The 24,383-nt window shown below is 40.3% G+C and overlaps 1 protein-coding gene across 2 annotated transcripts; it reads right to left on the bottom strand.

Moving 5' to 3' along the window:
* Window positions 1-348: 348 nt before the first annotated feature.
* Window positions 349-14,659, bottom strand: FAM168B (family with sequence similarity 168 member B). Of its 2 annotated transcripts, XM_053459789.1 has the most exons (8): window positions 14,508-14,659; window positions 11,044-11,123; window positions 10,147-10,227; window positions 5,962-6,051; window positions 2,994-3,136; window positions 2,053-2,230; window positions 1,576-1,700; window positions 349-662 (listed from the first exon to the last, which is right to left on the bottom strand). In XM_053459789.1, the coding sequence occupies exons 2-7, from the start codon at window positions 11,111-11,113 to the stop codon at window positions 1,588-1,590; spliced, it is 675 nt and encodes a 224-aa protein (XP_053315764.1). In that variant the 5' UTR covers window positions 11,114-11,123; window positions 14,508-14,659; the 3' UTR covers window positions 349-662; window positions 1,576-1,587. The 2 variants fall into 2 exon arrangements, with proteins under 2 accessions (XP_053315764.1, XP_053315765.1); XM_053459790.1 differs by lacking the exon at window positions 5,962-6,051.
* Window positions 14,660-24,383: the final 9,724 nt, after the last annotated feature.

Raw genomic sequence — 24,383 nt, 5'->3', positions numbered from 1 at the left:
CCATTTTTAATATAGCATGGATTGCTGCAGTTGCAAAATGCTTTTCTACAGCCAATTATGCTTCTTCAAGAACATACTACTCCTATTTTAACATAATGCAGATAACTAGAACTTAAATGGAATGCAAAAGGTAGGGTGCGATCTGTATTCCACCATTTGGATTTTAAAACATGGCACGGTTAGCAATCTTCACTCATGAAGTGCACTCTAGGATGATTAGTCTTAACAGATGACCTTGCACGTATATCACAGCAACACAAGGTCCCGATACTTTTTCGGCGGCTCCTTTTGGTTTTTGCATATGATCTTTTTTTATTTTTGCATGTCACTGCAATGAACTGTGCAAGCTTTGTTTCTGTGTTTTAACATGCATTCAACTAGTTATGAATTGAAACGACTTTATAGGTACTCCCTTTTTGTTATTATAATTAGCTAAAAAAAAAAATGCAAGACTGTCCACAAAAACAGGATTTTCATTTTAAGACAACCACTAGAGTTCAAAGATGTTAAGATATGCAGTAATGGAAATCTTCAGATCCTGAATTAGTGTTAGGCAAAGTGTTGAGATACTTCAGAAGGAAGAAGCTTCTTGCTGGAGGCATGAAAGCTTCTGCGCCATCTATTAAGCCTGTTACGTTCTTGCATATCTTCCATCTTCAAACCTAAACAAGAACAAAGCATGATTTTTACGGCATCACAGTGGAGACTACACAGCAGTATATATGCTCAGAACAGAGTGGGCATTCTATATTGGATATAAAATACATTTCCCCTGATGCTTTGATAAACTGAATATTGGGTTTGTAAACCAGTTAAATGTTTGTGCTACCATTTCTTGTGGATAATTAAGATTCCATAAAACAGCTTATAGACTGGTCATGCTTACCAAACCACCTTATCCTAGTGACAAGAACACACATGACATTAGAGCGGTGGCTCCTAATTCAAGATGCATTGTGACCAAAGATGAGATCTTAAGTTACCAAGTTACAAAAAAATGTATGTGAGATGCTGTTCCAGAAAAAGTCTGGAGGATTGGACCTTTTGTCAGATCAGTCACTAGCAACTCTGTCCACTGTGACCATTGCAATGAGGACAACTTTGCTTTTATGGATACACAGCAGGAACAAGGAGGTACGGGGAATGTATGCCTCCCAAACAGCCATGGAAATCAGATACGAGATCAAAATAACCAGACCGGAAATAGTGCAAGACATCTTCAGAGCCCATTTCCCACCAAGAGGTACGGTTAAAAACATTCTATCAAAAAATATTAAAATAAGCAAAAAACTTAAGTGTAGCTGCAAAGAGGCCAGTGTAAGCATTACTTTTTCCATACAACTGCCAAACTCAAAAGTAAGGGCCAGAAAAGTGGTGTTTATGGGACTAAATTGCTAATAAGTATATATTTAATTCAGAGACAAAAAAGGCTGAAGCACAAATGGTTAACATTATGGAAAGACCCATGGCAGCACTTGATTATTCCAAAAACACATATACACCTTAACAAGCAACCTATTATAAAGTTTTCTGACAAAGCACAGCATGCCAGTTTTAATGCCCATGATCACTTACACTGGTAGTGGATCACCACTGTGGAGGAACATAACTATAGGTAGGGGTTCCTGGGGGCCGATAAGTTGGCATAGTGACTTGATGAGGAGCTACCGGAGTCGGTGAATGGGTTGTCAACAAAGTACCTAGAAGGGAAAGACAGCTTTTGTAAAATTATCTATATGACAATCTAGGAAAGATTCACTTTACATTCAAGACAGCTTTTAGCATAAATATAAATTTAAAAGTTGACCACAACACATTTTTTCGTTAATTATGTTACTTTTGGAAGAAATATTTGGATTCATCAGAAGCTTTTGCACTTTCCACTGTGGATGGATGTTAATTCCAAACAATATTTTGCATTTAATTGCCTAAAGTTACATGTAACATACAGACTACACTTAAATGTCAAGTAGAAAAAGGTTTAAATCTACAGTGGTTTGTGATTAGTTATTAGTGAAGTTATTAGAAGAAGAGAAAGAAGAAGGCATCTACCTGCTGACATGGCCATCGTGGTTCCAGCTACCATTCCCATAGCCATGCCATTACCCCTGGGAGGTTGAATGGGGGCTGGATACATTGTGGCTGGCATTCCATTTGGTTGCACGACGGTAGTGTGATGGATTACATGCGGAGGGGCAGCATACAAAGGCTGTGCGTAGTATGCTCCTTGCTGTAAGAGGAAAACATGCGCATTGCGCTGATTAACTGTGCTGTTCCACCTAGTCTGTAGAATTTAACACCTGTCAGTAAATGGATTATTACAAACATTCCTAGTACTGTTGAATACCACGTATTTGCCAGGAATGGTTTTTAAAATCATTACAAAAAAATTGCCTCATATTTTTGGCAGAAACTTGATATGTGATACAGAGCATGCACTGATGTAGTTTGTTGAAAAGGCATTTAAAGTTTGCATTTTTCATTCATTAAATTGTCAGAGGGAAAACAAGGGAGCTTTTAACTTACTAAGGAGTGTAATTTATATTTTTGTCTGTGGAAAAGGACATTTAATAGTATAAAATAAGATGGCAAGAATAAAAAATTAACTGTACATTTTGTATAGTTAATAAGACAAGAACATTAACGCAACAAAATGAAGTTAAACAAAATATGGCAAATTTAAAGAGACAACAGACAATAGTTTTGCATCTCAATAGAGCGCATGTAGGTTGCTGTCCGACACCTGATGTTATTCTAATAAATTTTAAAGAGAAAAAAAAAAAAGGTAATTGAGCGAGATTGTACGTGTCTAGCTGTCTAGCTAAAGGAAGAGCGAGATAAAGTTACAGAATATGGCAGTCTAGATATGGGGCAAACTTTCAAAGAAACAAATCACCTTTCCTTTGATGCAACGGATTGCATTGGTTTTTTATGGGATAATATTTTTGGTTTGATATAGACAGACAATAATACGAGACAATAATAATTGTTACCTGTGCGTATGGGTTTTGCTGCGGATAGGCACTTCTTACAGGATATACAGCTGTCTGGTAAGGATTTGGAGAAGAGGAATATGGTGGCACAGCACCACTTGTGGGTGAACATGACACTTTGTATGGTGTACCTGTAGTGTAGCCTGAAAAATATAAGATAGCCAGAGGAACCATAAAGAGCTTTTTCACGTACATTTTAATATTCTTTGTAAAAATTATAGACAGACTATAAATAAAAAAAAATATATATGCACCATGAAACTTCAGCCACAAATGCGGATGAAAGGCACATAAAATTACTGTGGTTACTAGCATGGAGTGGAATAATTAGGTGGAGGAGGAGGTGTTTCAGCACAAAACTAAAAGCGTATCCCATATAAAGAAAAAGCCAAATTAATTTCGGGGAAAAAAAGCATTGTTTTGACCCAAAAAGTTAAAGCAAACAATCTCTAGTGTACATCCACAATCTACCAAATCAACTCTCGTAGAAGGCAGGAAGTGTGATGCACCAACTTGGGCTGACAATAGGCTCCAAAGTAATCTTTAGTAAGATCACATGAAATAAAGGTGAATTACATTTGGAAGTAGGGCTGCAACTAACGATTATTTTAATAATCGATTAATCGGCCGATTATTTTTTCGATTAATCGATTAATCGGATAAAAAAAAACAATATGCAAATTTTTCGTTTATTTAAAAGAATTTAATGAACTGGATGTTAAAAAACAACTTAAAATTTACATTAACATTCTTATTTTGTTATGATGTAATAAAAAACAATATTTTCAAAGTACAAGAACCCAAACACAATATTTATGAAACAAAATAACCCCAAACATTCTGAAAAGAGGTGGACTATTACTGTTCAAGAAACTTTGCCCCAGCACTTTGCACTTTGCACCCAGCACTTTGCACCCAGCACTTTGCACCCAGCCCTGGCACTTTGCACCCAGCACTTTGCACCCAGCACTTTGCACCCAGCACTTTGCCCCAGCCCTGGCACTTTGCATCCAGCACTTTGCACCCAGCATTCAGCACTTTGCACCAGCACTTTGCACTTTGCACCCAGCACTTTGCACCCAGCCCTGGCACTTTGCACCCAGCACTGGCACTTTGCACCCAGCACTTTGCACTGTGCCCCTGCACCCAGTCTCTAACTCTGCCCTGCACCCAGCCCTGCCCCCACATTCTGCCCTGCCCCCACACTCACACTCTGCCCTGCACCCACTCTGCCCTGCACCCACACTCACACCCTGCCCTGCATCCCCACCCCCACTCTGCCCTGCACCCAGTCTCCCACTCTGCTCTGCACCCACACTCACACCCTGCATCCCCACCCCCACTCTGCCCTGCACCCAGTCTCCTGCCCTGCACCCCCCACCCCCACTCTGCCCTGCACCCCCACCCCCACTCTGCCCTGCACCCCCACCCCCACTCTGCCCTGCACCCACACTCACGAACCGCTCTGTGCGAATGGAGCCACTCGCACAGAGCGAACCGCTGTGCGAATGGAGCCACTCGCACAGAGCGAACCGCTCTGTGCGAATGGAGCCACTCGCACAGAGCGAACCGCTCTGTGCGAATGGAGCCACTCGCACAGAGCGAACCGCTCTGTGCGAATGGAGCCACTCGCACAGAGCGAACCGCTCTGTGCGAATGGAGCCACTCGCACAGAGCGAACCGCTCTGTGCGAATGGAGCCACTCGCACAGAGCGAACCGCTCTGTGCGAGTGGAGCCACTCGCACAGAGCGAACCGCTCTGTGCGAGTGGAGCCACTCGCACAGAGCGAACCGCTCTGTGCGAGTGGCTCCATTCGCACAGAGCGAACCGCTCTGTGCGAGTGGCTCCATTCGCACAGAGCGATTCGCTCTGTGCGAGTGGCTCTGTGCGATCCGTGCACATAGACATGAAGAATACTTACCTCCGGAACGCGTCACATCCGTCACGTAGCTAAAAGAAGGCGGAGACTGCAGAGCGTGTAGCAGAAGCGGGGAACGCTCGCGGAGGTAAGTAAAAGGAGCCGAGTGCTCCAACAACGAATTGATCACTCGATTAATCGATAACGGAAATCGTTATCGATGATTTCCGTTATCGATTATTATCGATTTTATCGATTCGTTGTTTCAGCTCTATTTGGAAGATATTAAAGCTGGGAAACACACACTAACACACAGCAACACAAGCGACAAGTGGCTCCCAGTGCAGGAATTTATATATGTATTCTCAGATGTGACAATTACCCTTTAAATCATATGTTGGGCATAGCAGAGGAAAACAAATGCTGGTATAATACACAGAGCAACAGATTCATCAGAAGATCACACTTACTAAGCAGCAATAACAGAAAAGAAACATCTGGAGTTGTCATGTATGAACACATTGAATTTGCCATCTAATATGATGCTCTCTGGTGCTTTTTGTAGTCCACAGGACAACCTGATCACCAAAGTTATACATTCAAACCTCTTACCCGAAGCTGTAAAATCAAAATTGCTAGGCAGAGGTTTTTGGTTTTGGAAAGGCAATACATCTCATGCGATCAGCATTCCCCAAAACATCACCATTGTGCAGCTGAAGCGAGGTCAACATTCGTACTCCACATGTTAACGATACACCACAAGAGGTGTTTCTTCAGCATAAAAGGGCAAAGCTTGCAGCAAACCATGCATAGTTCTCAATCGCTTGCAGTTTGTGCTTTAGTTGAGGTTAACAACGATATAAAGACTTAAGGATGATACTTTTTTCCATATGGCATGTAACGCATACCTTTGAGATGCATACGGTCTATAGATAATTGCAGACTACCCAACCCCCCTCGAAAAAATAAGGCCCTAATGAAAACATTGGTATAACTATATAAATAGTATATAAGAAGTGAAAATAGCACTCAGGTACTTATTTTGCTTTTAATATTTAAAGGAAGAGAAGAGAAAGCTGAACAAAGTTAAAGTAAAGCAAAGCAGGTACCTGAATTAATTGCACCGTTTCTCGCAGCAGAGAACGTGTGCCCGAACATGAACATTTGCACCCCCGAAGACACATATGGATGTTCTACCTCTGAAAACAAAAGTGGAATTTTAGTTCATTCATATTAAATGGCCAACCCCCCCCCCTTTTTTTTTTTTTTTTTTTAAATATCACATTCACAGCCGATATTTTCAGAATTGGCACTGGAGCCTTGTAATTTGTATATACCATGTTCACTATGTCTTCTCTTCAACAATGTTTAAAAAGGGAAGTTACAACCCATTAACCGTTTGATGAGAATGTTAAAGAGAATCACAATTCAATGGGTTTTTCATTCAACCCAGTTTTTGCCAGGCATTTAGGAAAGAAACATACTGTGCGAGTAGTGATCTACTCAAAGCACTAACCTGCTTCTTTAAGGAGAACACCCAATTTATTACTGGCATCAGATTAAATGTTTTGGAACATTTTGCTAGATTCTTTTTTTAAGCAGTTCTAACGTTTACATATTAGTCATTTGTATGTGTTCAGGTTCTGTAAGGCTTCAATGGACTTCATTAACTGCATCAAACAGTCAGCGTTTTGTTTTTTGCTTAAGAGAGTCGTCCAGAGGAATGTGTTCCAGCACCTTGACTTCACCATACATTAGAGGTAGGACTTGTCTGGTCCTACATAATGTATAGACTCCCCCACATTATATTTATAAAGCAGGGACAGTGCAGCACTTCTGGCAGTAGAATTCTGGCAGCATTGACCCTTCATAATGAATGGGGAAGTGAAAGGACTGAATCCACAACATGTTGAAGTCACATTGTGACGTTGCAGACTCCATCACGTATTAGTCGAGCCTGGCTAAATAAATGTAACAAAGCAATGATATAACCCTCTTTGAAGTTGATGTTTTACATGTCAGGGCACAATGATCTGTTCCTTAACAAATCTAAAAATTAGTTAAATACAACCTCAGATGGACACATGACATATTACATTGTCATGATTTATTTAACAAAAATAGAGCCAAAATGGAGAAGCCATGTGTGAAAAACTATACACCTTATTTAAAAGCTTGTAGAACCACCTTTAGCAGCAATAATTTGAAATAATCGTTTATCAGTCTCTTGTACAGTTGGAGGAATTTTCACCACTCTTTACAACATTGATTCCGTTCACTGAAGTTTGCAGGCCTTTGTTAATGCACAGCATTTCAATCAGGTTGAAGTCCGGACATTGGTCATTCCAACACCTTGATTTTTGGGTCATTCTGTTGTATATTTGCCAGTGTACTTGGGGATCATTGTCCTGTTGCATGAGCCAATTTGACGATCAATTAACAAAGTGCATTTGATTAGCAGCACCTGTCTACTACTTAGGATCTTAATTCCTATGGCCTCTCCATTTTGGCTTTATTTTTGTCGAGTAAATCAGTGAGATATGCCACGTTTGAGGTTGTATTTTCTTAATTTGACCTGCTAAGGAACAGGTGATTTTTATGTCCCGATGTGTAAAACCATAGAATTCAAAGAGGGTGTACTTTCTTGTACATACGACTAGCTATTGTGATGAACCCCGACCCTCAGCCTGAATAATGACGTTCATCAGAGCTGCAAACCACAAATTAGGGGCACTATGTTGGGTTAGATTAGTGATATAAAGCGGTCATTTGATACCAATACCTTCTGCTCAAATCCCCACCTATCCCAAAGTGAGCAAATTTTGTGGTATGAGCACCTTTCGCTACATCTAAGAATCCTAAATACAGCGTAAATCTGTGGCCACACACACACACACCTTTTAGGAATCATGGCAAAATACATATTTTAAACAATTCAAAATAGAATTTGTTCACAACATAACCCATATCTAGGATGGGTGAGTATAACAGTAAGTGGTATATCATTTTCCCAATTTCCTTGATTGGTGCCACATGCAGACTTTTCCTGGTTGCTTTTAGTTTTTGGAGAGTCATATATACGTTGGTTACATAAAAAAAAAAATACATACATATATACACACACACACACTGGTATGAATGCCACCCACTACAGCTAAGCATCCTAAATAAAGCATTTATCCATGCACAAAAAAACACACCTCTTAGGAATTGTGGCTAAATACAGATTAAGAATACTATTCAGAAAGGAATCGACAAACACAGCCAACAAGTATACTACATAACGTTATTTCAAACAATATGGAACGACAGAACATGCGATTAAGTCTTAAATCAGATAAGTATTGATGCACATTAAAAAAAAAATAAAAAATAAAAAAGCTAATGAAACCAGGATAAGGGTTTGTTACGCGTCTAAAAAAGCAGTCCTTTTCAGTATGACATTTATCTTTATCTAGGCACATGTAATTCCCTTTCATAATATAAAGTAGGGCTGCAACTAACGATTATTTTAATAATCGATTAATCGGCCGATTATTTTTTCGATTAATCGATTAATCGGATAAAAAAAACAATATGCAAATTTTTCGTTTATTTAAAAGAATTTTGCATTGTGCCCCCACCCCTTTGCACTGTGCCCCCACCCTCACTCTGCCCTGCATCCCCACCCCCACTCTGCCCTGCACCCAGTCTCACAGCCTGCCCTGCATCCCCACTCTGCCCTGCACCCAGTCTCACACCCTGCCCTGCACCCAGTCTCACACCCTGCCCTGCCCTGCACCCAGTCTCACAGCCTGCCCTGCACCCAGTCTCACAGCCTGCCCTGCACCCAGTCTCACAGCCTGCCCTGCATCCCCACTCTGCTCTGCACCCAGTCTCACACCCTGCCCTGCCCCCCCACCCCCACTCTACTCTGCACCCAGTCTCACACCCTGCCCTGCATCCCAACCCCCACTCTGCTCTGCACCCAGTCTGCCACCCTGCCCTCCCACCCCCACTCTGACCTGCATCCAGTCTCCTGGCCCCACTCTGCCCTGCACTCACATCCTGCCCTGCATCCCCTGCCCCACCCCCTGTGCCGCGGACCCCCCACTGTGCAGCGCACCCCCCCCCACTGTGCAGCGCACCCCCCCCCCACTGTGCAGCGCACCCCCCCACTCACTGTGCAGCGCACCCCCCCACTCACTGTGCAGCGCACCCCCCCACTCACTCTGCCGCGCACCCACACACACACTCTGCCGCGCACACACACACACACTCTGCCGCGCACCCACACACACACTCTGCCGCGCACCCACACACACACACACACACTCTGCCGCGCACCCAGTCTCGCACATAAACATTCGCACAGACAATAGACATAAAGAGTACTTACCTCCGCTACGAACTTGTTCCACTTCCAACTTGATAGTAGACGCGCGTCACATCCGTCGTCACGTAGCTTGAAGAAGGCGGAGACTGCAGAGCGTGGAGCAGAAGCGGGGAACGCTGGCGGAGGTAAGTAAAAGGAGCCTAGTGCTCCAACGACGAATCGATCACTCGATTAATCGATAACGGAAATCGTTATCGATGATTTCCGTTATCGATTATTATCGATTTTATCGATTCGTTGTTTCAGCTCTAATATAAAGGAAGCACACCTGTTTTTTTTTATCCCTTACTGCGATACTATGACAGGAATCCTATCACAATAAACTGTACAGTATAATATTGTAATGACAATGGCTCTGTCTGTGCTTTGCAATGATGTCATGGAAAGGAAAGAAGGAAAAAAAAAATAGATGCGCACAGACACAAAACAAACAATGTACACTGCAAACCCTTGCCATCTCCTGAAGAAAGCAACATTCTAATATATTAAATTCTGAGAATGTCCCTGCATGTTTAGGTAGAGATTCACTAACCCAAAGATGTGTCAAAATGGAACACTTATATGGCAAATTGCACTTATATGTTACTTAGCCCTTGAGCATGCGAACATGAGGTCACTTCAGCGCATCCAATTTTTTACAGTTTGATGCAACTCCACCCCGAGCGCAACATGAAACATGTATTCTTTCAGTAAAAAATGCAATGGTAAACTAAATCACATAGTAAAAACCATATTCATCTGAGGACTTTTCCCAAAGGCATCTATCTAATCAGAGTTTGTGTGCTTCATCTACACGGATTCACAATTATACATTGGTGGATATGTCACAACGAGATGAAAAAGCAATGGTTTCATCTTGTGCAAAAGCCCTTTACTGGTTGGGTGAACAGAAATTATACAAGCAAACCATTTCCGTTACCTGGTTGAAAGGCAGGATTTGCTCCAGCATACATATTGGGAGAATAAGTAGGAGCAGCGGCAGCATACCCCACTGGAAAACCTGTTTAATGAAAATTAGAAAACATAAAAACACACAGAAATATAGGACAATAACCCCACACATCCCTGAGCTGAACACACAAATATAGTCCTATTCTCCATAACAGCAGACCCTGAAAAATGAAGATGCATGCCACACTAGAGCGAAAAATGCGATAGCCTGTTATTTAAGATGTCTTGAGATATGAGAAATCACGTTTTTTATTATTAGTTTCAGATTAATATTAAGTGTTCAGAAAAAAAAAAAAAAGATTGTGTGCCATTTTGTTTTTCTATGTAAAATGTTTTATTTTTTTACATGTTTTCATATAGCTACATACTAGTAATTTGTCTAGTAGATTGGGCTAATATACCACAGCTAGAAGGCATTCAAACACCTTGGCTCATTATACTGCCTGTAATAATAGAATGGCTCAGTCTTAATAGCCCGGACAGTTACACGCCGACTATTAAAATCCTGTGTAGAAAAGGATTCAGTTGTACAAAAAAAATTTCAGTGTGGTGTTTAAGCAGGGGAAGTTACTCAAAATATAACAAGACAGAGACCAATGTCACCCTCCATATCTGCAGGAAGCTTATTAAAGGGAACTTAAGTTAAAAACCACATGCCTAATAAATACTAGCCTACATTACGATATACGGCACTGTATTTTTTTGTTGGAGAAACACAAATTTCAACGTGCTTTGAAGCAGTTCCTATTACTCATAGAATATATAGATTCTAAATTACTCACTGAATTTAAGATTAAGGCTTGTAAACAGAATGTGGACACCCCAAAATAAAATATTTAAAAAAAAAAACACACTAAAGACTCACCAGGGTAACCAACACCTTTGGCATTAGCATATGGAACCCCAGAAGATCCAGGGCTATAAACAGGATTCATGATTTTAGATCTGCAATAAGAAAAATAAAGTGTGACTGTGTGAGGCTATAACATAAGGATAAGCAAGTAATACATAACATGGAAATACTTAACCCGGAAGGACTGAAAACTGAAATTGTAAATTTCAGGCTTTTTGTAACTGCTTGGTACCCTCAAGTTAACCCACTCAAATGTGGTTTACAAAGATCTTTGATATGCAAGAATTACCATTCCATCCACTGTGTTAATTATCTAGTATACTATATCAAAAGTATTGGGGCACCCCTCTTTATTATTGAGTTTAGGTGTTTCAGCCTGCTAACAGGTGTATAAAATCAAGCATATCAAGCACATAGGAAGCCATCTCCATAGACAAAACATGGCAGTAGAATCACGCTTCATGTCTGGAAGTCTGATGGACCAATCTGGGTTTGGGAGATGCCAGGAGAACGCTACCTACTGTAAAGTTTGATGTAGGAGGCATAACGGTGTGGGGCACTTAGTTACAGTAAAGGGTAATGTTAACATTACAGCACACAAAGACATTTTAGACAATTGTACGCTTCCAACTTTGTGGCACCAGTTTGAGGAGCCACCTTTCCTGTTCCACCATGACTGACTGCCCGTGCACACAGCAAGGTCCATAAAGAAATTTGGGTGTGGAGGAATGAGAGTTGGAATGCAGATATATTTAAACAGCTATAGAGCCATATTCAGTGCTGTGAAAAATTTGCCCTCTCTCGATTCCTTCTATTCTTCCATATTTGTAAATGTTTGAGATCAAGACTAATTTTAATATTAGACAAAGATAACCCAGATAAACATGCAGTTTTCAAATTATCATTTCATGTATAGAAGAAAAAAAAATAAAAAAAAATGATATATATATATATATAGATATATATATATATATATATATATATCTATCTCCAACCCTACCTGGTCCTATGGGAAAGTTATTTCCCTTTAGTTACTAAAGTGGGTTCCACTTCAATAGGTACATTCAGGCATGATTACTCCCAGCCCTCTTGAATCTGTCCTACCTGTTGTAGGTTAAAAGGTCTCAAAATCCGATTGAAAAGGAAGTTTTAGCACAAAATCCCTACAATGTTGCTGAATTAACCACTTAACATCCATTGACAGGTCAGGCACGTCACGCAAAAATGTCAGATGACGGCCAATGATCACTTTCTTCGCTTAAAAGGTGTTGCTGTAATGCCTGGATGTCAAGGCATTCTGCAACACTGAGATCGGAGTACAATTTGTATGTGAGAAGAAAAAACGTTGGCGGTAGAATCCTATGCATGGAAAGGGTTAAAATACTAGCATTTGAAATACCTTGGGGTGTCTAGTCTTCAAAAATATATGGTTTGATGGGGTAAGTTTAATCAGCCGGCTTCAAAGATGGCCCTATTAGGACATGGGGGCAGTAGGACCAGATGCAAAAGTTCCAAGTTAAAAAATGCGCACCTCGCAAACAACCTGACAAACCCATGTATGGGGGGGGGTGTATTGCTGTGCTCTGGAGATATTGCTGAACACATACTGGGGTCTTGTCTGAAAGCGACATATACTAGGACCTGTAAATCCATATCTGAAGCACAATTTTTATGATAAATAAAAAACATAAAATAAACCACAAAGTTTGATAAAGGGTGGTAGTTGAATTAGTGCACGGAAAGGATTAAAGCATTTTAAATACCTTGAGGTGTCTAGTTTTAAAAAATATATGGTTTGATGGGGTAAATTGCATTGGCCGGCTTCAAAAGATACCCAAAATGGCACAAGGGGGAAGAATTACCAGATTTGGAAAAAATGGTTTAGAAATAGCAAAACGCTACTTGTACTTATTGCCCCTTAACGTGAAGAAAAACGCAAAAAAAACATAAAAACATTGGGTATTTCTAAACTCAGGACAAATAGTAGAATCTATTTAGGAGGTTTTTTCATTACCTTTTATAGATGAGTAAAAGATTTTTCAAGTAAAAGTCAGCCCCGCAGGAATGTTAGAACAGCCTTTGTCACAAAGGGTGCAAAAAATTAAATCAGCCATTGTCACGAAGTGGTTAAAGGCAAACGTTAATCTGTCCTCTTGTTTCAGATTCAAGGATAGCCATATACCTATTCCATGCATGTTCTAACTCCCTTACTGTGTTAACATCCACCACTTCTGCCAGTAGGCTGTTCCACTTATTCACCACTCAGTCCGGGGGGGGGGTTGGGTTGTAATGGCTCAGGTTAGGTCATCAGATTATTTATTCACAACAGGTTAGAAAATGTTGTAAAACTCCTCCAAATAAATACAAGCCATACAGTGCTATTAATTTATGCGATTAATTATCTAACAGTTCACATACCAAAAATCAACAATGGGATCTGCTAAAAATCAGATCCGACTGCACAAATAGAAATGTGTTACTGTTTTAGATGACACAGCTGTAACTATGTATAGCACAAAAAAGTGAAATCCTTTAAACTTCACCAATTTTCTTTCCTGCAAATGTTTACAATGATCAGCTGGAGCTTATAAATGCAAATCACCAAATAGAAAATAAATGCATAATGGGAGACACAACAAAACTGTCGCGCATAGATTACCAATAACTGGCTTAAGGAAAAGTATTGCAAATGTGTAGTCAAGTAAAGAAAGGGTAATAATATGACAAACAAGTATGCAAATAAATCACATTGCCAACATCATATCTGATAGTAACCAGGGGATAGAGTCTGCATATACCCTACATCAAGTAACATTACACTACTGTATTTAAAGAACACTAGGGAGTAAGGGCTCAGCAACTGGGTTTACATCTCAAGAACAAAAAAAGATGTACTTAGCACTCCAGAAGCCACAGCCTCATCTTTATAATGGATTGCCACCTTTATTCAAGCAGGCATTAACGCGTTTGTGTAATCAGCAGTTCTGAGACAAAGTGGTCATTCAGCAAGACCCTTTCTGTGGTGATTGCTCCATATACAGCTATATGGCAAAATGACTATTAATACAGGATGACCCCACCGTAGAAATGTAGTGTTTACCATGTCCAATACACGAACGCAGGAGGGAGGCCTATGCTGTGCAGATTAATGCACGTTCTATTTGTTGGTGCATCAGCTACGACTGGCTGCAGCCGGGTGACTTTATTTAACGGGCTTTTGCTATCCGCTCAGACCAACTAACGTCTACAAAGACATCGGTGCGGGGAAAAAACACGTGGAATGCGGCACCACTGCAGTCAGTTTACAGCAAGACAGGCCTGGAACGAAATACGTACTCGCCTCAATCAACGAGACAGGTACAATAGAGCTTAAAGCAGCCAGAGGGCACGCAGGGTCCGCCACTCAGCCAAGTGTAGCAGCCCTGCTAAAAGGTGCCCTGCGGCTCGGCGCTCACGCCCCGGTAGCGGTTCCTTACCTGCAGGTGTGGTCAGTGTTTGCTCAAGTTGCACCGTGAACACTCGAATCGCGTAACCGTCTATCTGCGGGATTCCTTTCTTTAGGGATACTGCGCAGCAACAACCACACGGGCCGATGTCGTCACTTCCGCCAGCCGCGCGCTGCTTTCATTCCCCCCAGTTCGCCACTTTCCCTTGTCAGGTTAGTGCGGGAAAGTGGGCGGAACTTAAGCGCCGTCCCGTGACGTCCTAAAAGGGACCTGCTGAGAAGATGATGCTCTGGCGCGCGCTCTGCTCGGCTATTATCATGCCTGCTTTATGGCAAATACCTGACTGTGGCGCAACAATATGCTACATTATTAACAAACCTTTGCAAAACGACCTGGGAGTTTATATATATATTATACAATAAATATATTAAAGGGGTATGACAAGACGAGAATTAACAGAATAAGACAAGACGATACATTAGGTCGAGAGGGCCCTGCTCTGGGGTGAGGACAAACATAAGGCACAGAGAAAGATGAGAGGTAGTGTGGTGGTTGCATCAGCAACAGGGAAGTTTTTGCAGCTAAGATGGTGCGGCTTGTCTGAAGAAGTGGGTTTTGAGACGTTGGGAGGGTGAATGCTGAAGATTTGTTGGATGTTAATAAATGAACCAGAGTTTTTTGTGGATTCTTGCGTGAGATGTTTTTTAGGTGCAAGTGGCAGCAACTCGTGATGGACTGAATGTGAGGGATGAAGGAGAGGTTTGAGTCAAGGATGACCCCAAGGCATCGAGCCTGGTTAGTAGGAGGGATAGTTGTGTTGTTAATGGTGATAGAGAATTCAGATAGTGGAGTGTAGATGGAAGGAGGGAAGATAATGAGTTCAGTTTTAGAAAGATTAAGTTTCAGGTAGCTTTGTGACATCCATGAAGAAATAGCAGACAAGCAGTTGGTAATACGAGACATGAGAGATCAGGAGAACACAGGTAAATTTGGGTATCATCTGCATATATGATACTGGAGGTCAAATTAGTTGATTAGTTTGCTAAAAGATGAATTATAAAGAGAGAACAGCAAAGGGCCAAAAGATTGAACCTTGAGGGACGCTGACCAAAAGTGGAAGGGGTGATGATGTCTTGCCAGAGAAGCTGAGGGAGAAGGAACTGTTAGACAGATATGAGGAAATCCAGGAGATCTGTATCTTGAATGCTTGTAGAAGCAAGTGAGTCAAGAAGAAGGTGGTGATCAACAGTATCAAAAGCAGCAGAGAGATCCAGTAGTATTTTTTGTTTGAACCGTTTCAGTAGAGTGAAGGGGTTTGAAACCAGGCTGTAGAGGTTCAAGGAAGGAATTAGAGGAGAGGAAGTTAGTAAGGCAATTGTACACAATCCGTTCAAGCAATTTATATATATTTATTATTCTGGTGCAAAGTTGTAACATAGCAACTAGTGGAATCATCCATTCAGCATAAACTGGTTGCTAGGGTGATGAGACTATTTCAGTAATTATTGGTGTGTCAAATAAAGGCCCAGCACACACCTAGGTTGCTCCTTAACCTACATGCAGAGAAGACTTTAGACAAGGCAGCCTGGCTACCTGTTCTAGCTCCATGAGCTGCAACTGAATCGGTATTTTAACACGTCCTAATTTATGGGTGCTTTTTATAATTTTGGTAGCCTATATTCTGGCTAAAATTTTTATTGGTTTATTATTAACAACATGTTTCTGATTTGTGGATCTCACACTTTTCTGAAAGCTTAACTCACATAGCTTTGTACATAAAATAAACAAATATAATGGTGCATTCGAATTAAAATAAGCTTCTGTGGCATGATGGGTTTCTAAGATTATATTGACTTTGTAAACGGGATTGCATTGATTTTTTTAATGTATTGACCTGTAAAATGCTGGATTTGGCAATTTGACAAATTTGTTTTAATTACAAAAGAAGGAAAGGAAACATATTCTGCATTGGACAACACCAATATGATAACAAATAAATAGATTTGTGTATGCTGGCTCCTAATAGACCGGTGGTAGAGACACAATAAACTAGTGCCATGAAAGTTCTAAGCTTGATGTAGTGCAACCAAAAAGTGGTAATGAAATCAAGTTTAGTGTCAATGGCAAGATTTCCAACTGGAGAACAATAATCGAGTGAAAAGAGTCCCAATTACGACAGAAAAATAACTTCTATATCTATATGTGAGTGTAAGAAATCATTGTTATGTTTTTATTTTGTTCTATACATATACACATATAGGCTTGAATGCAACTTGAGTGCTAGGAACATGTGTTCTCAAACACGTGACGTAGCTATTAGAGGGTATTCTATGGAATGCCAGTGTATCCTATGACTGGTCCAATGAGATTTCTAAAATTCACATATTGCCAATATAAAGAGATAACTTATACCCTAACTGTGACTGTAAAGGGGTATAAAAACTCATTTTGAGAAGGTCTCGTTCTCCTTTATCTTATCAAGAATGCAGAGCCTACGGTACCTACGACCACCATCTGTTCATCAATCAGAACTGTATGTATACTTTGTTCTTCCAAATAAACCTACTTAAGAAGACATAGAAACTGTGGTTTTGATTGCTGTTTGGTCACTGGAAAAGTTTAGATATTTAAGACAAACGAATATCTAACAGTGAGGCAGGAACATAGGTGAAACTATGAGTTATACAGTATACCATGAACTTTGATGCTCCATGCGCAAAAAAACTTTCAACTACAATAAGAATGCCAATATACTTTTCTTAGGATATTAGAAAGGGGATATATGTTGTCAACATAATTAACTAAAATTATAAATTAATTTACTAAGTGTGAGGCTAACAGTATTTGATTTGTAAAATTAACCCCTCAAGGACAATACTGTTTCTTACTCGTAGTATACTGTGGGACAATGGCTCTTTTAACATTTTTCAGTGTTGCTGTCTTGCTGGGATTTTCTTCTTTCTCATTTCGTGCTCGCACACATATTATATTTTTTTTTCAGGACAAACAGGGCTTTCTTTGGATACCATTAATTTTATCATATCGTCTAATTTACTATAAAAAAATGATTACATATGGGGATTTTTTGTTAAAAAATTACTTTTTCTCACTTTTTAAACAAAAAACTTTTACTCGCCTGCAAAAACTAATGAGAAAACCTGCTAAATAGATTCTACTATTTGTCCTGAGTTTAGAAATACCCAATGTTTTTTTGTTTTTTTGCTTTTTTCTGCACGTTATAGGGCAATACCGTATTTGCTCGATTATAAGACGACCCTGATTATAAGACGACCCCCCAAAATCTGAATATTAACTTAGGAAAAAAAGAAAAAGCCTGAATATAAGACGACCCTAAAGGAAAAAAGTTTTACCAGTAAATGTTAATTCATGTAAACTATTTTTTTTAATAAAAGCTATGATTGAGAAAAATATTTTTTTTGTTTTTATTTCCTTGTATTTTCCAACCTGCCCCCAGTTACGCACATCTGCCCCCAGGCTTGCCTCACCAATATGGCACTGTGGCCCATGATATGCCTTTTAACCCTCTATATGCCACTGTGCCCCATGGTATGCCTTTTGACCCCCTATGTGCCACTCTGCCTCCAGAAATGCCTTATACCCCTATATCCCATTCTGGCATTTAGGGGGTTAAAATGCATATTATGGGGCAGAGTGGCATATAGGGAGGTATAAGGCATTCCAGGAGGCAGAGTGGCATTAAGGGAGTTAAAAGGCATTATATAGAGCACTCTGCCTCCAGAAATGCCTTATACCCCTATATGCCACTCTGGCATTTAGGGGGTTAAAAGGCATATTATGGGGCAGAGTGGCATATAGGGAGGTATAAGGCATTTCAGGAGGCAGAGTGCTCTATTAAATGCCCCCTTAACGCCACTCTGCCTCCTGAAATGCCTTATACCTCCCTATATGCCACTCTGCCCCATAATATGCCTTTTAACCCCCTAAGTGCCAGAGTGGCATATAGGGGTGTAAGGCATTCCAGAAATGCCCTACACACACACACACACACACACACTTACTTACTTACCGGTGCTTACAATTTCCTGCTGTATTGCCGGGGCAGCGGGTTGACGTCTCATTCCGCGGCAGCCGGGAGGAGGTGGAGTTGGCAGCGGGGGTTTGTATGCGTCCGTCGCAAATACCTTCCCCGGCTGTCAGCGATCAGGAACTCTGGAACTCTGATCTCTGACAGTCGGGGAAGGTATTTGCGACGGACGCATACAAACCCCCGCTGCCAACTTCACCTCCGGAAGCACCGGTAAGTGCGTGCGTGCGTGCGTGCGTGCGGGGGGGGGCGACGATAGGAGGATCCAGGTCCCCTGCAGCGGTGCGGGGGATCTGGATCTTAGTCTCCTAATCAGACCTCTATTTGAGGTCTGATTAGAAGACGACCCCGATTATAAGACGAGGGGTATTTTTCAGAGCATTTGCTCTGAAAAAAACCTCGTCTTATAATCGAGCAAATACGGTAATAGCGTTTTGCTATTTTAAAGCCATTTTTTTCCACATCTGGTAATTCTTCCCCCCGTGTGCCATTTTGGGTATCTTTGAAGCCGGCCAATGCAATTTACCCCATCAAGTCATATATTTTTAAAAACTAGACATCCCAAGGTAATTCAAATGCTGGTATTTTAACCATTTCCATGCTCTAGTTGTACCATAAACCTTTGTAAAACTTTATGGTAGTAAAATTTTTTTTTTCTTTTTTTCACACACGTTGTACTCCAGGTATAAATTTACAGCGCCTGGTATATGTCCCTGCCAAACAACACCCTAATATGTGTTCAGCAACATCTCCTGAGCGCAGTGATACCCCACATGGGTTTGTAGAGTTATTTGGGCGGTAAAAGGCCGCCTTTGTGGGGTGTGTATTTTTTTGCCATTTAGACATCTGATCCTACTGCCCCCATGCCCCATATTTGGGACACCTTTGAACCAATATACCCCATCAACTCATGCATTTTTTAATACATGCCAATATATTGTGAAGATAAAGAAATGAAGGCCATTAAAAACTTTTTATTTTGGTGACAGTGGGGATGTTACCATCTTTTTTTTTTTAACATTTTTGAACATTAATTTTTTATTTTTTTTAAAATTTGATTAGTCAGCTGGGCTTCATTGACCTTGCATGGTTGGATGCAGTACTAGCTGGCCACTGACTTAAGACATTTCCCTGATTTAACTATACATTATACAGGGCTCTTCCAGCAGTAGAAGTTATTTTCTTCATTATTCTGTGTTGCGTGGGATCAATCCGCACAATACAAGCTTCTTATAAGCCTTTAGCAGCTGTTGGTTTGCATAGCAAACACTTCTGGAAAGTTAAATTCCAAAAATGCAACATCCCACCCATGAATTGGCTATAGTTTAAAAAGACTTCCTGTTCTGATGTTTGACACATAGTTCTACGATGTCACTCGACTGTAAGTTTTTTTGTATTGTGGCAGAATGTAAACAGCCATCAGTCATAAGACTGCTGTGAAGTCACTGAAGGTGGTGCTTAGCCAGCTGAAGCACAAGATTCAGAGCTACCCTGAGTGATCAGATAATAAGCAGACGAAATACAGAAGTAATAGCAACAAAGCTGCAGTATTTCTATGCAGGTAGGCAATATTTGTAATTTCTCATTAAAGCAATGTAATACAGGCATAGTCGGACTTAGTATTTAAACAGTGCATAGCTTACTTACTCTAGCCTCTAACTACTAAAATTATTTAGCAGAAGAGTAATTTGTTATTATATCCTGTATGTACATAGAAACACAGAAGTTAACAGCATAGAGGAACCATTCAGCCATCAAGTCAGGATAGCCAAATGCCTATCCCACACATGTTTAAATTTCCATACTTTATTAGCTTTTACCACTTCTCTTGGGATAGTGTACCCCTTTTCAGCTACCCTCTCAGTAGAGTTAAACTTCCTTACATTACATCTAAACCTATGACCCTCTAGTTTTGTTATTTAACATGTAATTTATGTCTATCTATCTATCTATCTATCTATCTATCTATCTATCTATCTATCTATCTATCTATCTATCATCTATCACTAGAGAGGTGTACATAACACATACACCAACCAGCCATAACATTATGACCCCTGACGGGTGAAGTAATTAAACACTGATTATCTTGTTATCATAGCACCTGCCAGTGGGTGGGATACATTAGGCAGCAAGTGAACATTTTGTCGTCAAAGTTGATGTGTTAGAAGCAGGAAAAATGGAGCAACTTCGATAAGGGTCAAATTATAAAGACTTAGATGACTGGGTCGGAGCACCTCCAAAACTGCAGTGGTCAGTACCTATCAAAATTGGTCCAAGGAACAAAAGCGGTAAACCAACGACAGGGTGATAGGCCAAAGCTCATTGATGCACATGGAGGACGAAGGCTGGCCTGTGTGGTCAAATCCAACAGACGAGCTACTGTAGCTCAGATTGCTGAAATAGTTAAGACCAGTCAGGGTGCCAATGCTAACCCCTGTCCACTGCCATAGGCACTTACAATGGGCACATGAGCTTAAGAACTGGACTATGGAGAAATGGAAGAAGGTGGTCTGGTCTGATGAATCATGTTTTCTTTTAAATCACATAAGTGACTAGTTGCTTGTGTGTCGCTTACCCAGAGAACACATGGCACAGGATGCACTATGGGAAGAAGGCAAGCTGGCGGTGGCATTGTGAGGCTTTGGGCAATGTTCTGCTGGGAAACCTTGGGTGCTGCCATTCATGTGGATGTTACTTTGACACGTACAGCCTACCTAAGCATTGTTTCAGACCACGTACACCCTTTCATGGACATGGTATTCTTTGATGGCATTGGCCTCTTCCAGCATGATAATGTGCCCTCCCACAAAGCAAAAATGGTTCAGGAATGGTTTGAGGAACACAACAAGTTCAAGGTGTTGACTTGGCCTCCAAATACCCCAGATCTCAATCCAATCGAGCATCTGTGGGATTTGCTGGACAAAGAAGTTCGATCCATGGAAGCCCCACCTCACAACTAACAGGACTTAAAGGATCTGCTGCTAATGTCTTGGTGCCACATATCACAACACACCTTTAGAGGTCTAGTGGAGTGCATGCCTCGAAGGATCAGGGCTGTATTGGCAGCATAGGGTACCTACACAATATTAGGCAGGTGGTCATAATGTTATCGGCAAGTAAAAGTCTTCATGTTTCATTTACTCCAGTGACAGAAATAGGAAATGCAAGAATGAAATCATGTTTAAGCAATACCAAGGTAAGATTAAGGAACTTAATTGCCCATGGAGCAAGTATACAGGAAGGGAACTTCTCTGGATTCACTGGCATATTGAAGGCCCCAACATTACAGAGGGACTCCTATCCAGTATACAGGAAGGGCACTTCTCTGGATTCACTGGCATATTGAAGGCCCCCACATTACAGAGGGACTTCTATCCAGGCCCCAGTGCAGCATCACCATACCCCTACCCACCCCGAGCTGTGCATAACTCTGTTCCATAGAGCCATGCTCCATTAATCCACGTATGCAAAGTATATGTCGGAGGGGTTTAGGGACCCCTGCTGTAACTTTTACTGGGGGCCCTGGATTTTTTTGTTATGCCGCTGTCTGGATTTCTTGCCTTTAGCAACCTGCAATTGCTCAATGTGCCATTAATCCAGCCGTAGGCATTGCTTGAATATTTAAAATAACTGGATACACCTGGTTAGTGCTCACTTTCTTCTGTGTATTATTAATTATTATTAACTATATGGTTTATTATACAAAAGAATCCTGCTAAATAAAGTAGGGATACATTAGCACTGGCTATTTATGTGAACAGGAGCCATATTCTTGCCAAGAAAAGAATTATAAACATTTACCCGGATGCAGGAATGCAAATAATACAGAGTGTTTGTCTTAAAAACAAAATATTAAAAGATAATACTGTACATAAAATAAATTTTTTGTCCATTCACAGGTTCTTTTTTTTTAAAATACAATTTTAGTCCCATTTTCATTTTGTCCCTCCCTCTGCCTGGCTCTACCAAAACATACCTACATACCAATAACACATGACTACATGCACCTATATGCATTAACCAAAATGCATAAGAATCTATGGGGGATTTAATGGGCTAAACCTTGCATAAAATTAGAACTGGAGTTTTAATAAATTGTTTTCTAAAGTGTTTTATAATTATATACACAATTTATATTTAATCTCATTGTACCAGGGCATTGTGCAGGTTAATTTGTTGCATTCGGAAGGAAATTACATAATTACATAATATTATTAAATTCATCTTGGCTACTTCTTCATTTCATAACTTTCATAGTAAATGTCTCCTTCCACATTAACGTTCAGAAGAGTTGACTTTGTAAATCACTATTTTGCCTCTAAGATGCTCAGCTGCATTACGTATTATTAAAGTAAAATATTAACACATTCAGGTTTCACATTCCCACAATCAGTGAAAGATGATGTTTTTAAACAGACAACAAACAGCAACTAGCGAAATACAGGTAGAGTGATAATGCTCGGGTAAAAAGAAGGAGAGGACTGGTACATAGCGAGCGCCCCACACACCTTCCCCATAACTGACTCACATGCTCACTTCAAAATACACACTCATTCTATACACATACTCATTCTATCACTCAAAAAACACACACTATCACACCTCCTCACGCCTTCTCACATTTACCGTGCGCAGAGCTTCTCTTCATAGCTGCTCACATAAGTGACCCCACTGTGCTCCCCCTCTACGAACAGGCTGGCACGATTAAGAACAACACTTTTTAAAGAATTTGGATTAGGCATGGGGCAAGCAAGCCCCTGCCAAAAAAAGCAAAGATATCACAGTGGGTATTTGCTGAACTGAGCAGATTTTTATTCAGGGACATCTGTAATTAAGTAACCCAAACATAGTTGTTGTGATCAGTTGGAATGAAATCCAGATACGTGGCATTGCATCATTTTTATGGTACTTTCTGCCCAGATTTAATTGAGGCAGTTGGCAATGATTCTTAAATCTTTTTTTTCCCAAATCCTGTATAATTAATACACCATTTAAGTATGATATTCCATAAAATAGATTGAATTCCTTATATAATGTCATTGACTGTGGTAGATACATTGTACTGGATAGGCAGGCCTATTTTCATCTAAATGCATGAAGGCAACAACCCCACCCCAAATGTCTAAAATGTGGACAGTGGCGGGGGTGTGGGGGAATAAATTCCCCACATACACATAAAGAATGCATATTAAATTGGTTACAAAGTACTTTAATATGCATTCTCCATTCTTTATACAAATGTTTCAAACACGTGACAATAAGTGAATCTGTATTTGTAAATGGTAGTTTGACATCAGCTGGCTTGTTACAGTTCAATCATTCTTAATCACTATTCCCTGTGTTTATGGATAAATGGACTATAAGAATATTTTTATTTTTTTTCATTCAAATGCTGCAAATGTTTCTAGAAACAACATAAAACATATTCAGTAATTTGATTATGTAAGTATAAATTATTATTATTACTTAAACAGCCCTTTTTTGAGCATCTTGTATACTAGAAATTTGTTTGAGCAATTGTACACCCATTGTACAGAGCTCTATATAAATCAATAGATAATAAATTCTAATTTCTGGGCCTCGTAATACCAAAACTATGTTCATCGGCACGCCAGCTGATGATGGCTAAAAAGCACATTGAGCAGCTGTAGAATAATTTTCAATCAAACCTTCTGTCACCAACTGAGATAAACCCTCTGTGAACATCAGAACCAAATCTGTTTCCTGTTGTAACAACGGGATAATTGAAATGTTATCAATAGAAAATGATTTGTGTTGATATAAAAATGTACTCACATACTGTGTATATTATGTTAAAAGAAAGCGAAAACACACAC

The sequence above is a fragment of the Spea bombifrons genome, chromosome 3, assembly GCF_027358695.1.
Source record: "Spea bombifrons isolate aSpeBom1 chromosome 3, aSpeBom1.2.pri, whole genome shotgun sequence".
Lineage (NCBI taxonomy): Eukaryota > Metazoa > Chordata > Amphibia > Anura > Pelobatidae > Spea > Spea bombifrons.
Note: the sequence above shows the minus strand (reverse complement) of the source record. Positions and strands in the feature narration are given on the sequence as shown.